The 17,652-nt window shown below is 38.6% G+C and overlaps 1 protein-coding gene across 1 annotated transcript in view; it reads left to right on the forward strand.

The window, feature by feature from the left end:
• The window catches only part of OVCH2 (ovochymase 2), a 44,929-nt gene extending 27,970 nt beyond the window's left edge, over positions 1 to 16,959 (forward strand). The window contains exons 12-22 of the mRNA XM_058161730.1: positions 12 to 152; positions 1,666 to 1,796; positions 2,418 to 2,511; positions 5,345 to 5,476; positions 6,763 to 6,840; positions 7,663 to 7,849; positions 9,308 to 9,380; positions 12,770 to 12,965; positions 14,014 to 14,165; positions 14,272 to 14,440; positions 16,294 to 16,959. Coding sequence (XP_058017713.1) covers positions 12 to 152; positions 1,666 to 1,796; positions 2,418 to 2,511; positions 5,345 to 5,476; positions 6,763 to 6,840; positions 7,663 to 7,849; positions 9,308 to 9,380; positions 12,770 to 12,965; positions 14,014 to 14,165; positions 14,272 to 14,440; positions 16,294 to 16,313 — 1,373 coding nt within the window. The 3' untranslated portion in view covers positions 16,314 to 16,959. The remainder of the gene's footprint in view (positions 1 to 11; positions 153 to 1,665; positions 1,797 to 2,417; positions 2,512 to 5,344; positions 5,477 to 6,762; positions 6,841 to 7,662; positions 7,850 to 9,307; positions 9,381 to 12,769; positions 12,966 to 14,013; positions 14,166 to 14,271; positions 14,441 to 16,293) is intronic.
• Positions 16,960 to 17,652: the final 693 nt, after the last annotated feature.

The raw sequence follows: 17,652 nt of genomic DNA on the forward strand, positions 1-17,652 counted from the left end.
TTGCCTTTTAGGGAAATTGTGTGGAATGGACCTACCACTGCCTATTTTGATTGGTTCAAACAGCATAAGATTGAAATTTGTCTCAGATAACAAAGAAGAAGGAACGGGATTTAGCATGACATACCAAGCTATTGAGCCAGCTAGTTTTCTAGGTAAATATTAATGCCCTTGATCAATCCATTGTATTCATATTCAGATTATTCTTGATTTGAGATACTGCAGAATCAATATAAGAATACATCATGAAGAACAGAATGGCATTTTGGAGCCTCACCTACCCTGGATTCATCTCTTTCTCTTCTTCCCTTTCAAGAGACAAATTTGGTCTTTATGGTTCTGAACTTCTGAATGCCTCTACCAAGTTCTCTGAGGAATAACTTAAGCCCGTGATGGAGAACCTATGGCACACGTACGAGAGGTGGCATGCAGAGCCCTCTCTGTGGGCATGTATACCATTGCCAGCTGTTCTTCTGGTTTCCGGTGTGCACATGCGCGCCGGCCAGCTGATCTTTGCATGTGCTGGAGCCCTGGAAACCTGAAGACCAGCTGGGTGGTGCACACGCATGTGCCGGCCACTTGGTCTTCAGGTTTCTGGCGCTCCAGTGCACACAAAGACATGCACACTGGAAACCAGAAGACCAGGTGGCCGGTGTGCACATGTGCACCAGCCAGCTGGTCCAGGGGTGAAATGTTCCCAGTTCGGATCAGGTCGGCCAATTTGGTAGCGATGGCAGCGGGTGGTTCGGAGAACCGATAGCAAAAATCCCTGCCCAGCCCCCACCCATGCCCACCCAATCACCCGGTCGCCCGCTTGCCTGCTTGCTCGCTTTTCCTGCCCGAATGGTAGGAATAAGTTGTAAAAAATGCTTTTAAAAGGTTAAAAAAAAAGCTCTGATGATTGCGTGGCTCAGCTGTGATCATCAGAGCCTCTTTTTTTTACTTTTAAGAGCATTTTTTACAATCTATTTGGCTGAATAGGTTGCAAAAAAAATGCTTTTAAAAGTAAAAAAAATGATCGCGCGCCACAGCTGATTACACACCCCCTTGCGCACTGTTCTACTTACCCCATGCCTCCTTTTGGCATGCACTGCATGCTTGCATTTGGTGGATGGCGCGTACTGCACATGCGCGCAGGCAGTGCACATTTGGCGCACAGAGCGCATGTGCACCCAGCAAACCGGTAGTAAACTGGTTCAGATTTCACCACTGAGCTGGTCTTCGAGTTTCTGGTGCTCCAGCACACGCGCGCGTGCACACACACACACGTTCTGATTTGGGCACTCAGTGTCAAAAAGGTTCACCATCACTGACTTAAGCTATCACAAAACAGGATGGAATTCAGATATGAATTGACTTTATATATAATGAGATGTTTACACTCAAGAACTGAGCACTTACTGATACAAATGAACCAATCCACATCAACTTTAGCACTGGCCACTCTGACAAAAGAAATACTACCACAAGCAAGGCCAGACTATCTACCCACTGTTCAAATATACAGTATTCTTACCCATCATTTGTAGTAACATTATTCCTTTGAAAACTTTTCATTCATCATCTAAATAATACTTCTTTCCCTCTAATGGGATATTTTCTAGTATGATAAAACAACATAATCTTCTAAATGTTTGAAACAGCTTATTTATTTTGGTTTCTTTTTAGATTCTGGCTGTGGATCTCTAGCAGTTCTCTTTGAAGAAGGAACAGTGCAAAGCATGCACTATCCGGAAGCATATAATAACCTGGCAGAATGCCAATGGATTGTTCACGCTCCAGAGAATCAAGTTATTAAGGTATAAGTCACATGCAAAAAATATTTATTTCAATCAAAATGTATACATATTTGATTTGGTTCAAATGTTCGACGTTGCACTTTGCCACTTTTTCTGTTCATGATTTTGATTTTATATATATTATTCTGTGTTTATATTTTTTCTAACATTTTTAGTATTGAGCCTGTCTATCTTCAGCTTGGCTTTTATCCTATGTCCCTCCCATTTATCTCATAAATAAATGTTTGTTTTTATATCAATCCTGACAGCTGAAGTTTTAAAACTTTGGAAAACTTTGGGCCACATGAGGATATTGCTATTCTCATTTTGAAATTTGCCAGAATATTAAATAGTACTAAACTAAACTCTGGATCTTTTTTTTACTTAAACATTTGTAAAATGAATTTTTTAATATTTTAAGGACATGAAACCTCATCTTCTGCATATTTCTTAGTAAGAGGATAATAGTATTTGTTTGTGCTTTGTTGAATGAAGTTTTTCTTAAAGCACCATGTTAGATAATGGTTTAACTGTTTGGTAACCGTAAGATCTGTAAGAATAAGAAAAAAAACATATTTATTTAAAATAAAATTCCTTTGTTTGGATGAATTTCAGTTCTTCCCTGTTTTTATTTTTCTGAAGCTCACTTATGAACACTTTGAACTGGAAGAAAATGAAGACTGCAGTTATGACTCAGTGACAGTCTATGAAAATGTTGAAAAGGAGAAAGAAATAGGTCTGTTATATTCCTTTCTGAATTGTGGGTTGATTCAGTTCTAATGGTTCTTTTGTATGTGCAGAAAGGAACTAAATTAAGAATGCCGGTATAGTTGATTGGCTTTATAGCTGCAAGATGCATCGTTTCCCATTTACCTTTGCTTGAGTTTTTCTACCATATTGGTGGTTATCTCTTATACATAGTCTGAGTCCATCATCTGTACTACTGTAATAAAAATACTGCAGAGCCTTATCAGTAGTGGGTTCCACTTACATTCACTACCAGTTCAGAATTGGGACCATGTGTGTGGGGCACTTCTGCTCATGCGCAGAATCTTCTGTGCATGCGCAGAGCATCCGTGATGATGTCCAGGCAGGTAGGCACCACCACTGAGCCTTATATGGCACTATTTTGTACATTATGAGATACTGCATGTGAAGTATCGTCTATAATACTATATAAAGTGCAGATATTGTTAGTCTTGCATATTAGTCTCAAATTTGGGACCTGAAATAAATAAATTGGATAATATGGCTGAAAGAATGTATGTGTATATACACACATACTATTATTTATTTATTTATTTATTTATTTATTTATTTATTTATTTAGTCACAACAATATATATAAGTATCATACAAAAAAAGACTATATAGTGTATAAACATATATATGAGTAAATAATAGGAGGAATAAGCATATATATATATAAGAAGAAGAAAAAGAAAAACAATAGGACAGGAACGGTAGGCACATTTGTGCTCTTATGCACGCCCCTTATTATTATTATTATTTTATTTATTTTGTCATACAGTATATTTAAGCATAAGCATGAAATAACTAAACAATACATAAGCATATATATAAGCATGAGTATATAATAACTATATTAATTGGAATGGTAGGCACGCTTGTGCTCTTATGCACGCCCCTTACAGACCTCTTAGGAATGGGGTGAGGTCAATAGTAGACAGTTTTTGGTTGAAGCTTTGGGGATTTTGGGAAGAGACCACAGAGTCAAGTAGTGTATTCCAACTATTAACAACTCTGTTACTGCAGTCATATTTTCTACAATCAAGATTGGAGTGGTTAACATTATGCTTAAATCTATTGTCTGCTTGTGTATTGTTGCAATTGAAGCTGAAGTAGTCTTTGACAGGAAGGACATTGTAATAGATGATTCTATGAGTTAAACTCAGGTCATGTCGAAGGCGGCGTAGTTCTAAATTTTCTAAACCCAGTATTTCAAGTCTGGTGGCATAAGGTATTTTGTTGTATTCAGAGGAGTGGAGAACTCTTCTTGTAAGAGTTATTGTAAAATATTTCTGGACACGTTCAATTGTGTTGATGTCAGAAATGTGGTATGGGTTCCAGACAGTCGAGCTGTATTCAATAATTGGTCTAGCAAATGTTTTATATGCTCTGATTAGTAGTGTAGTGTTTTTGGAGAAGAAGCTACGCAAAATTAGGTTTACAACTCTTAAAGCTTTTTTTGCAATGTAGTTGCAGTGGGCTTTGGCACTTAGATCATTATTATTATTTATTATACTTTATTATTATATTTTATTATTATTATTTATTATATTTTATTATTTATTATATATACAACACAGATCCATGATTAGATCTCTTGTATCATAGATCCAGATTCAGAAATTGTGCCTGCATACATACATCTATACAGTGTAATTTATCTGTCCATCTCCCGTATTTGTAAAGCTTAAAATCAAGATAATTGTTACTTGATTACTTTATAGAATTAATTGTGCCTGCAGTTTTACAAATACTAATGGGGTGGAAACATCAAAAGAAAATAGCAAAGGGCACCAAAGATGCATGGCTTGACAGGTGACTTTATATGTTAGAGGGGCTTCTCCTGTGTCTTTGCCTTTGTTGGAATGGAGCTTCTCCTGTCACCTGAAAGCTATCTTCAACAAAACATGTGGGATTTTTTTTGGGGGAAAAATTCCACTCAATCATGTTTGATTTTCAGATACTGTTGGTCCCCTCAGTGTTCTAGGTAGTTTTTTCAGAAGTGATTTGGCATTGTCTACTTCTAGGCAAGGGTGAAATTTACTTACCTTCCTTACCGGCTCGGAAGTCCACATGCCCCACATGTGGGCATGTGCATGCAGTCCTTTCGCACATGCACAAAAAACACATCACTTCCTGGTTGAAACCAGGAAGTAATGACACCCAGGTGGCGGGTGTTGCCGGATCACTACTAGATCGCCGAACCACTGGCCACGATCGCTAGTGGACCGCCAGATCCGGTCAGAACCGGAAGCATTTCACCCCTGCTTCTGGGGCTGGCAGGCTGACTGGTCCAAGGTCATCCAGCTGGCTTAGTACCTAAGAAGGACTAGAACTCATGGTCTCTTGATTTCTAGCCTGATGCTTTAGCTACTACGCCAAGCTGGGTCTCTATTAATAACATTCATTAAATTTATATTGTTTAAACTAAATAGTATAAACATACTGCATATTTAAAAAAAATATGCTGATGAAACAATATAATTTGCCATTTGTTTCCAGCTTAATAGGGTAGATGGGGGAATGAACATCTGAGAAGGCCAAACGGCCACATTTTTCAAATGGATCAATAAAGTCTAATACTAGGTTATTGCAGTTTAAAAGAAATTGATATTGTGTGAAACAGGTAACCAAGCAAAACCTATTGTAGATATATAAGTACAAACATTAGTTGCTGTATCCTCCATATACTTATTTAGAATGCTCATTTCATTGAGAAGACCAAGCTGAAGACACTGTGTGGATTTTAGTATTTTATCTTTTAAAAAGTGGCAGTTTGTTGTTAAGATCTTCGTTCATTCACTGATTCATTTTCTTAGCTCGGTCATGTGGATTTGCTGTCCCGGCGCCAGTTTTGAGTTCCTCTAACACAATGCTTATCCAGTTTCATTCTGATGAAACAGAGACCTACAGTGGGTTCAAAGCTGTGTTTTTCTTCATTGATGTTGCAGGTAAAGAAATTATTTGTATAAACAGCACGTGTGTTTTAGTTCTGCGTACATACACATAATACATTTTGTCCACTTCAGTATGTTGTTTATAGCAGCAAACTGCCTTCAAATTGCTAGAGATTTCATTGGATCATTAATACATTTTTAATTCTGAGAAATCAAGTCATAATCCATACTTTAATCACATTTCTCCTGCCTTTCTAATGTAATACTTGAATGAAATGAAACATAGCTTTAGAGCAGGGGTGAAATGCTCCTGGTTCGGACCGGGTCATCTGATCAGGTAGTGATGGCAGTGGGTGGTTTGGAGAACTGGTAGCAAAAATCCCTGCCCCCCGCCATGCCCAGCTGAGCTGCGCGATCATCAGAGGGTTTTTTAAAAAAAATTTAAAAAGCATTTTTTCTTCGGCTGAAAAAAATGCTTTTAAAAGTAAAAACAAAAACCTCTGATGATCGTGCGGCTCAGCTGGGATTGTCAAAGGCTTTTAAAAGCTTTGTTCTACAAGCTCTTTGGCTGAACAGGTTGTAGAAAAAATGCTTTTAAAAGGCTCCTCTGATGATCCCAGCTGAATTGTCTGATCGTCAGAGGCTTTTTTTTCTTTTAAAAGCCAAAAACGCTTTTGGCTTGAGAGGGAGACATCAGAGCAAAGATTTCTCTCTTTTTTAATTCATCACGCCTGAAGCCGAATTCTAGCAATTTGACGAGCCTGCAGCTCTGCAACCATTGGAGCGCGATTCTTCGACTTGCAAGTATACTTCCCATATTTCCAATGGTGTTAGGCGACCCCTGGCAAATCGTCATTCGACCCCCAACGGGGTCGTGACCCACAAGTTGAGAACTGCTGATCTAAGTCATGGTACATGATATATCTTAAACCTGATTTTCCACTACATGCTACTCTTCAGATTTGGGCATTCAATATTAACAGCTTCAGATTGAGGAAATCTGGACCTAATTAGTAAAAGGATAAAGTGATGGTGATGCTAATTAAGGACCACTATTACTTTAATTTTGATTTCATGTACCAGTTTCATCTGCCACTCCAGGTGTCCTTTGTACTAATCCTTTGTACTAATAGACCTTTAATATAGTAAAATAGGCAAAATATGGATGTGTAATTAAGCCACGGTGCTCCAAATTGCAGACCATAAATTAAATCAGTTACTTCTCTGCATATGCATATAGTTGTAAACTGAATTTTTATCTTTCCTGGTGAAAGCTAAGTAACATTCATTTCAGGAATTCTGAGAATGCTTCTGGGTGTTTCTTTTTCTGGTTTTGTTAGATTTAAACATAACAAATTCAAGCGGCGGAGAGATATTTGAAGAAATCAGTGGGCCTGCAAATGAAACAGACCTGCCTGGTAAATATGTTTCTCCTGAGATTCTTTCTAATAGCCACAAAGAAGGTGGAAGGGAAAGGAGAGAGAAATCCAAAATTTAATTTGTAAATATCCTTGGAATAAATGTGGCACATACTGCAATACAGCATATGCAGAATTATATAAAATTTTTGTAAGCATTCTATTGCCACCCACCTAATGAATCCACTTATTTAATAATGAACCTCACAGATTAAAAACCCATGTGTTTGTACATTCCTTTATAGAATATTGGCAAATCAGACTCTCTATCTGTTGGGTTACACAAAGGCTCCATTATAACAGGAAGGCTTTAATGAAGAACAAAATATATATATATGGGTGATAATGGGTGGCAGCAATGCTATCTCATCAAGTATTTTTCTGGCAAGAATTGTAGAATGCCATAGTGAAGTGACTTTCCTCTTTAAGGATAGAGATGGGATGCAGTAGTCATCATTTGGCCATTGCAAACTTGTAGAATGACTAGGGATTTGCAGTATGGATATTAACTGAAGGTCATCCGATGGACTTACTATCCATTTGGAAAAAGAGTGCTTACTTGGGACAGCCAGGGCACACCTCCCCACCTCTTCTTTACACCAAATTTTAGACTGGCAAATCTCCATTGCTGTGTTGCTGTTAATGATAACTTGCCTAGAGCAGTGTTTCTCAACCCTGACAATTTTAAGATGGGTGGAATTCATCTTCCAGAATTTTTTAGCCAGCATCCTAAGCAATCTAAAGAGTCAGCTAAGGGTAAATAGCGTTTTGTTTTCCATGAAGAAATGTTGTGCTCTATGTTCACATTTTCTCTGTCAGCAGATGATAGTTGTGGATTAGCATCCAACCAGCCTAGATTTCTCTTTAGTCGGATAGTTGGCGGTGAGGAAGCTGTGCCGTATTCCTGGCCTTGGCAGGCCAGCTTGCAGATTTTGGATGAAAACATATGTGGTGGAGCTGTTCTCACAAGGACATGGGTTGTTACTGCTGCTCATTGTTTAAAAAAAGAGTAAGTACTCTATGGATACTCTAGTTTTGAGAAAGACAAAGTCTTGCAAAACTTGCTAAGTATTGAGAGAGACAAAGGCCTGCTTGACGAGGCCTCTGGTGAGGAAAAAGGAGGCCCAGAACGCCCCGTGCGAGCCTCCAGGTGTCCTTTCCCACTGGAGATCCGCTTGATGAGGCCTCTGGCAATGAAAAAGGTGGTCCAGAAGCCTTCCTTTCTCGTTGGCAAAGCACTTGAGGATTTTGTCCCTGTAGGCTTTGGCAGCCCTTTTCAGAAAGCCTTTGCTGGAAGGAACAAAGCTTTGAAGGGAGGTGTCTGTTCCTCCCAAACACCATTGGTGCCAACAAAGGCTTTTTGTAAAAGGCTGTCAAACCCTATGGGAAAGTAATCTCCCTGCAGGCTTCAGCAAGGAAATGGCAACTGGCGGGAAAGCTTGAAGGACTGAAGCCTCCCCTCCATTTGCAAACATCCAAGCTTCAATTCACAGAGAATAGAAGCCTAAAGTGTGAGATCACACGAGATCAGTAGCACAAGCTTTCACGCTACTGATCTTGCATGATCTCGTGGTACGTTAGGCCTCTGTTCTCTGCGAATGCACTGAAAGCCTGAAGCAATGAAGCAGGCAAAGAAATTGTGACAGAGAGTAAGTGAGTCTCCAAAGGCGAAGTGCCTATGAAGACCTGGCTGGGAGTGGGGGGTGGGGAAATAAGCGGGGCAAATGTTGCAGAGCCTCTGTGGTCATTCGTAAGAGCGAACAACTGCTCTCTGCTGCAATATTCATAATTTTGGGACTTGTTCATAAACGCTAGGGGGCACTTATTGCTTCGCTAAGGGAATGCTCATAACTCGCGGATAACCTGTATTTGATCAAACCCACCACAATGCGTTTGACAAATGCTATCCAGTTCCAGTGTTTTGTATCTTTTAATTCTGAATACTAAGGTCTTCACACAATTCTGATTCAATTCCAGGACAATCCTACTCGTGGCTTGCCTCACCTCACTATACCAATATCTAACTCTCAACTCCCTTCTGCAACTTTAACTGCATTAAATAGGCATGATATGAATGTATTCTGTGGATTTAATGACAAAGTCCCTCTCTGATAACTATTGATAGTTATATGGCTGCCTGTTGCTACATGACACTTACAACATTTACCTGTAACATTTATGTTCTCATTTCTTTCTTCTCATTAGTGAGGCTTTATGAAAAAAATTGGAAGTTTCCATCCCTATCAAATGACTGGACATTTTTAGACATAGTAAATATATTGAAGATTTTTAAAATTATATAATCATATAACACCTAGTGGCAATATGAACTTACTTGGTTTGTGATCAATACTGGATTCTTATTTAAAGTTCAGTATTTTTATTTATCTACCAATGAATAACTGTGTATGAGAGATGCTATGCTTGAGCTGATTAAAGCAATATTTGAATTATATTGTTTTTCTAGGGGAAAATATCAAGATCTTTGGAGAGTGGTGGTGGGCACTCATGATATAAAAGAACAAGATCAAAGCAGCCAAGTTAGTACAAGTTGTTCTTTCATATATATATACACAATATATATATATATATATATATATATATATATATATATATATATATATATATATATATATATATATATATATATATATATATATACACACATACATAATGTGAGTTGATCGTGAGCATATGGTACTCTATATGAACCTCAGTTCTTTTAAGGAAACTGATCCTTGTTAATTGAACTGAAAACGGTTTAGGTATTATTTTGAATTTTATAATACAGAAGCACGTTTCTGGTAAAGCCAATCTTACAGGATTTTGAAGCAATGTGGAACTTGTCAAACTTGTTCGGTTTAAGTATTGAAGTGTTTTGTTGAAGCATTTATTGCTATTAGCTATGATTTCTATTTGGATAAGCAAATAGCTTCTAGCCTAATAGAGCTTTTAAAAGTGTTTGGTTCCACTGCAGAATTACATTTAACTGTACCTAAGACAGCTAGGCTAGAAAATGGCTTTCTTTGATTTGAGTATTATTTCTTTTGTTTTTCTTGCTATTTGTTTTTGCTTTTCTTTTTATTATCTATCTTTTAATTGTTTTTTATTATCTAGTAGTAAATAAGGAGTTGGAATTAGCTGATCCTAGGGAATTTTGAGTATCATCGTTTGAAGCAATAACATCCCACTCTGTTGTACTGACTGGTAGATGGTGAAGAGTTGCCTGGGTTGAATGGTCTACAGCAGGGGTCCCAACTGTGGCAATTTCCAGGTATATGGACTTCAGCTCCCAGAATTCCACAGTCAGCATAACCATCACTGAGAATTCTGGGAGTTGAAGTCCACTTACCTTCAATTTGCTAAGGTTGGGAAAAACTGGTCTACAGGTAAGATGTACATTTGAAAAATGTCATTACAGGCAGTCCCTGTCTTATGACCATTCATTTAGTGACAGTTTGAAGTTACAGTGGGATTCACATTTATGATGGTTGCTGTGTCCTACGGTCAGATGATAATGATTTGCAACGTTTTGACCTGACTTCTGACGAGCAAAGTCAAACCTTGTAGGGGAGACGAGTGGCATAAAAATGTACCATATTTTTCGGAGTATAAGATGCACTGGAGTATAAGATGCACCTTAGTGTTTTGGGGGGGAAATAAGAAAAAAGCTGATTGGCAAGTGGATTGGCCTCCCAGAATACCCCCAATCAGCTGTTTCCAGAGGTGAATTTTAGCAACAGGTTCCTTGGTTGTAAGCTCTGTGCCTTGCTTTTTTTTCATGCCTCTGAAACTTCTGAAACTCTGTTTCAGAGAAAACCTTTTTCTGCCTTTGAAAGCCTGCAAAATAGCTTCCAAAAAAAAAAAAAAAAGCCTCTGAAGCTCTGTTTGGGAGCTTCTTTTCTGAAGCTCTGTTTGGAGGCTTTTTTTCTGAAGCTCTGTTTGGGGGCTTCTTTCTGAAGCTTCATTTCTGATGCTTTTTTCAGCCTCTGAAACCTCCATTTGAGAAGCTGGGTGGGGCTACATTCAGAGTATAAGACGCACCCAGATTTTCACCCTCTTTTGGGGTGCGTCTTAAACTCCAAAAATATGGTACTTATTTATTTTTTAAAATTTAATAAACAAATAAATGGGGAAAGTCAGACTCACTTAATAATTGTATCAATCACTTAACAAATGCAGTAAGAACAGTTGTAAAATTGGGACTAGTCAAATTTGATTTACTTAATAACCGCATTACTAAGTGACCAACATTCTGGTTTCCAGTGTGGTTGTAAGTCAAAGACTTCCTGTACAATATAATAACACTGGACAATTAATAAAAAAGAGCCTTGCTCTTTAGCCTGATGTCTTTAATATGCCTAGCCACCCAGTGTTATAGGAGAAGATTATTTAGGACATCTAAAAAGCACAGGTGTATTACCTGCAGCTTAAGAGTTAATGCTGTAAGTAAAAGCTGCAGTGCAGTAACTTCAACAAAGGGGACTATTATTTTTAATGCGATGGATGGTTGAGTATAATTAAATGCATGAGAAGAAATCATCTTAGTTAATGCTTAAGTTTAGATAAAAATAAAAATAAATCAAATCTTTTCTGGGCCCGCACACTTTTTAGTATGTGGCTCCCAGCATGCCATCAAAAGCTAAATGCAACCTTCGACTTAAAAAGTTATACATTCCTGTCCTAAAAAAGAAAAACAAAAAACCCTGGGCAATTTGATACCAGGATCAGGATGATATATTGATTATGTTCAGGTCACTTTAGAGGAGGCCTGTGGGACCAGCTCTGAGTCCCAGCCTTCCAGGTGTTATACACAATGCTACAAGCCCCACGGAATTTAACCCCTTCACTTAGGGAATGCTTCCCTCCTGCACGACTCTTATACTATTGCTCTCATAAGGAGTAAGTAGCCTTTCATAACTTTATGCCTGTTATTTACTCTACCTTCTAAGTAACGAAGTCGAAGCATCAGTCAGGCAAGATGTTTGCATGAAAGTATTGTGCTTTTTTATGACATGGCCTGCTTTGCCCTGGACTTCTATAGCGGATTACTATTTTGCCTATTTTAGTCTATCACTGGCTCTTGCCTCTCGTGAAAAGAAAAAGATTTCTTTCTAAACCGCTAGAGATAGTCCTTGACTTATGACCATTTGTTTAGAGACTGTTTAAAGTTACTACGGCACTGAAAAAGTGACTTATGACTTACGTCACACAACTGTCGCAGCATTCCCACGATCATGTGATCAAAATTCAGGTGGTTCGGTAACTGGTGTGTATTTACAATGGTTATAGCATTTCAGGGACATCTGATTACGATTTGTGACCTTCCCAGGCAGCTTCCAGCAAACAAAATCAATTGGGGAAACAGATTTGCTTAACAAATGTGTGAATCATTTAGCTGCAGTGATTTGCGTTAACTACTGTGGCAGAGGTGGGTTTCAGCAGGTTCTGACCAGTTCTGGAGAACTGGTAGTGGAAATTTTGAGTAGTTCGGAGAACCAGTAAATACCACCTCTGACTGGCCCCCTCCCCCATCTATTCTCTGTCTCCCAAGTCCCAGCTGATCAGGAGGAAATGGGGATTTTGCAGTAACTGTCCCCTGCCACGCCTACCAAGCCACACCCACCAAACCAAGCCACACCCACAGAACCGCTAGTAAAACTTTTTGAAACCCACCACTGAACTGTGGCAAAAATAACTAAATAACTAAATTACAAAATCAGGCATGAGTCACTTAACAACCACCCTTGTTAGCAACAGAAATTCTGGTACCAACTGTGGTTGTAGATCAAGGACTTCCTATATCGAACTCTGCTACGTCAATGTCTCAGACAGATCAACTGGAATGCACCCATGTCAATCAGCATATCCAATTTATTTGAGCATATGTTCTCACATAACATGCTGCCATGATTTTTCCCCTGTGTAGAAAAGATTGGTGAAGCAGTACATCGCACATCCGGATTTTAACACCAGTACTCTGGATTCAGACATTGCTCTGGTGGAACTTACTGAGCCTTTGGAATTCAATCATTATGTTCATCCAGTGTGTCTCCCGGAGCAAGAGGAGAAGATTGAACCTTCAAGGATTTGTGTAATTACAGGATGGGGCAATCAGTACGAAGGTGAGCATTTTCCATTCCACTGAAAAAAATGTCTTCATGGATTAGCCAGAATGATTCTTATCCTATCTGTCAGCCATGGAAGGATATGAAAAAAAAGCTGGATTAATTATAGAAAATAAGTAAAGATACACTGCAAGAATGATAAGATGTGCACATCAACTCAGCATGTTAGATTAAGGCAGGATTAGAAGATCCTTTTTATAGCAAGAATTACATTTCCTTATAGGCAATCCAGGGGTGAAATCCATTTTTTTTAACTACCGGTTCTGTGGGCGTGGCTTGATGGGAGTGGTATGGCTTGATGAGCGTGGCAGGGAAAGGATACTGCAAAATCCCCATTCCCTCCCCACTCCAGGGGAAGGATACTGCAAATTCCCCATTCCCTCCCCACTCCAGGGGAAGGATACTGCAAAATCGCCATTTCCTCCCCACTCCAGGGGAAAGATACTGCAAAATCCCCATTCCCACCCCACTCCTGGGGGAAGGATATTGCAAAATCTCCATTCCCTCCCCACTCCAGGGGGAAGGATACTGCAAAATCTCCATTTCCTCCCCACTCCAGGGGAAGGATACTGCAAAATCCCCATTCCCACCTGGGGGAAGGATACTGCAAAATCTCCATTCCCACCCCACTCTGGGGCCAGCCAGAGGTGGTATTTGCTGGTTCTGCGAACTACTTAAAATTTCCGCTACTGGTTCTCCAGAATCTGTCAGAACCTGCTGGATTTCCCCCCTGAGGCAATCTCTTGGAGGGTTTCCACACAAGGCCAAACCAGTGGTAGGCAAGCCTCCCTTTTTCATTTTGCCTCCCATTCTCCTCTTTGTTTTTAAAATCACTTTCTCCCTTTTCTTCTTCTTCCTTAGGGAGGGCTGATCACTCTTGCCAGATGTCCAAAGTGATTTCATAGAGGGATTTTGAAATTAGATCAAGGGTTCTGTGAAATCAGATTGAATATCACAAGTTGCTATCTTCCTTTTAAAGATTAAGGTCTTCCTTATTGCTTTCGTCATTGTAAACAATTTGTTTTTCCGCCTCTTTCACCTCAAGATAGAGCACAGTCAAGTAAACTGCATCAACTCAGAGTTCCTATTTTGGTTTCTGAAGAATGTCAGAAATATTATGTGGACCATCCTCTTGTGGTCAATGAAAGGATGTTCTGTGCTGGATTTCCTGCAGAAGGGGGAAAGGATGGATGTACAGTAAGCTGCCTATGGAGTATATGCATTTCTCAAATTCTGAAGCTCTACTATAATACTTCTTTGACAAGCAGGTTTTGTAAACATAAGCTGTGTTCCTTTTCACTAGGGTGATTCTGGAGGCCCACTGGTTTGCCCTGCAAAAGACTCAAGCTACTACACTCTTAACGGAATAATCAGCTGGGGCCTTGGTTGTGGAAGAAAAGGCTATCCAGGAGTCTATACGAATGTTTCTGCTTTTGCTGATTGGATCAGTCAATACATATATGGAAAAAATAGTATGTTCATTTTAACAGCTTTTCAATTTTGATCTGCATTTTTTCTTTTTTTTTTCCTTTCTTTTTTTTGAAAACATTTTTTTATTTTATAGACAAACAAACATACGATATCTAATCAATCATTCAGTGTATCATCTGCGTGCATCTTTTGTGTCGTCTTCTTCTTCTTACTCCTCCTATATTCATCATTTCTTGGTATTATCTGTTCATTTGTTGTAACATTCTCCCCACATTTCTTTCTTTGCTGTTAATACATTTATCTACCTTCACTCTCCCCTTTCTTCTTCCCTTGGTTCATTGCAACATTACTCTCTCTATATATATCTCTTCTCTAACCAATGGTAAAATTGTCCCCATATCTTAAAATATTCCGAGTCCTCTCTTTCTTTAATTATCAAAGTAAATCTATTCATTTCTGAACAATACAATATTTTCTTAATTGCTTCCCCTTTTGAAGGGATTTTTCTCTGCTTTCCAGAGAATTTGGAGAATTTGCGCAAATACTATCCTTGCCGCAGTTATTACATGTATAATCAAATATATGTTTTCTTACTAATTTTCTCTGGCAGGATACCCAATAGGAATAACTCAGGTTTTAAATCTATATGTTGTTGTAGGTTTCTTCTAACCATGTTTTAATTTTAATCCAATAATTTCTCGCTTCTGGACATATCACCACAAATGGTAATACGCTCCTGGTGTCTGATGGCATTTCCAACAATTAGCTGATTTATCATTAAACATTTTTGCCAATTTTTCAGGTGGCTGATCTGCATTTTCTTCATATGCGTACCTGCACAAAACTGTTACAGACTGACTGCTGCCCTTTGGGTATATCAGAGGGGGCAGAAACAATCTCAGTATAATTCTGCTCAGTCAATCAAGTAATACTGCTCCAGCCCTTTAAAGTTCAATGTGTAAGAAGCCAGCAGGGGAATTACACACACAATTACCAATAAATTATTCCAATCAAATTGTTATAAGAGATGACAGAGCTATTTTCTGTTCTCCATTCCTGCCCTACCCAAAATGCCCTCATATCTGATTTAGAAAAGCATTCTTTAGAACCAGGACAGCAAGTTTATAATCTGCAGTCCCTGGGAGCAAAGTTACTCCCACCTTATGACCTGACATTAAAGAACAGGAATTTCCAAACCCCAAGGGAAATTTATTGTATTGTCATAGCTCTCACTACAAAGGGGGGGGCATGTTAGTTAACTGAAGAGAAGGATAATTCATGCTCTCAAAAAGCCCAAAGCCCTTCCAGCTGTATTTGCTTTCAAGTTGTTAACTTTGCAAGGATTCTTTTGTAATTTACCTGTGACCTGTGTTGACCAATCTGCTTTAATGATTTCTACATTTCTCTCCATGTGTGGTTCTGTATATTGGACTGTGGGTGAGATTTCATGGAAGTAAAATGCAAAATCTTTTTAAAGCTCTTTGTATGTTTCTGCAGAAATCCTTAAGATACGAGAAGTACTCTGGATCTTGAGAAGTCTTTTCTTTACCAACTCCTGCAATTTTATTTTCAGATTAATTATTATTTTTTTGAGTCAGAGCTCATTTCTTCCAGTTGGTCTGGCTGTTTCTGCATTAACAGTGGAGTTGGGCTACGATGCCAAGAGACATGGCAGATGGGTCTCACACTGGTGCTATGATGGGATGTTGTCATCTGCTAGCAATGGGTTTCTAGAATCTTATTAAAATAATTGCAATCAGTGTTAACCTTTAATTAACTGTGTTCCCAGAAAGCTTAAGCATTTCATAATCGTTATGCCATTCCTTTGTTGTAATTGAATGTGGATCAGCTTTTGATTGGCCTACAATCATTGTTTACTTCTTTATTTTTGCAGGTTCATCAAGTATGGCGTGAAGACCTTTGAAGAAGACAACTAAATAAAGGCACAATTCTGAAGGGCATTCCTTAGTTCATGTATCTGACCACTAGATGTGTGAGCTACATTGGTCAAAAAGGGGGGGAAAAAAGATAAAAAGCTGTAACTGTTCTATTCCCATACTGGGATATTCATTTATTAATACTGTCTTAACTGTGTGCTTAAGTTTAAGTTTCTGTATGCATTAAGAATTACTCAGATAGCAGTAGTAAAAGCTCTGAATGTGTTACGAGTTCTGACTTTTTTTTTAAAAAAAATTAAGAGTGCACCTTCTTTTTACAGTAATTTTATAGTATAAATGAATATATATATATATTTTCCATATTAACTATCTGCTGAAGGGAGGAGAAAAAGGGAGAAAGTAAGGATATAGCAGCACTATCGATTGTGTGGCAAGAAATGTATGTGATTGCATTATTATTTCCACATTAGATCAACAAAGTCCAGCCTTCTGATGAAAATTATAGTTATATAGGTTTTTCACCATCATACTTACGAATGTGGCAAATAAATGTATGCACAAGGACTTCTAATTGAGATGTTTGGCATATATTGCACTAAGGCAGCGGTCCCCAATCTTTTTGGGGTCCATGGACTGGCAGTGGGGAGGGGGATAGAGAATGATTGCGCACGCACAACCCAATGTCCTAATTCCATGCATGCACAAATAAGGCTTTTTGCGCTAGCCTGCTGCTTGCAGGACCCCTTTCTTCTAATGAAACACAATCACACAATGAGGTTTTCTGCTGATCTCTTTTCCAAATAAAGACTAAATAAAATTCTCTTCTTTCTATTGACCCAAGACTCTAATAGCATCCCCAAGGATCCACCTACCTTTTAAAATGTGAAATAAACTCAGATTATGTAATTGGATTTATACCCCAAATTTCTCTTCAGAGTTTTTCATCCAAGAGTGATGCAAGGTATGAAGTGATGCAAGGCATGAAGGCATGAAGGGCCTCTGGTGGCGCAACAGGCTAATGCAGCCTATTATTAACAGCAACTGCTTGCAATATTGCAGGTTCTAGTCCCACCAGGCCCAAGGTTGATTCAGCCTTCCATCCTTTATAAGGTAGGTAAAATGAGGACCCAGATTGTTGGGGGGCAATAAGTTGACTTTGTATATAGTATACAAATGGATGAAGACCATTGCTTGACATAGTGTAAGCCGCCCTGAGTCTTCGGAGAAGGGCGGGATATAAATGCAAAAAAAAAAAAAAAAGTATTTCTATAGTCATTCTTTGTCCAACCAAAGAACCCCTGAAAGCAGACAGCTAAGAAACCTCAGAGAATCCTATAGAAAAATGCAGCGCACCA

Source organism: Ahaetulla prasina, chromosome 1 (assembly GCF_028640845.1).
Source record: "Ahaetulla prasina isolate Xishuangbanna chromosome 1, ASM2864084v1, whole genome shotgun sequence".
NCBI lineage: Eukaryota > Metazoa > Chordata > Lepidosauria > Squamata > Colubridae > Ahaetulla > Ahaetulla prasina.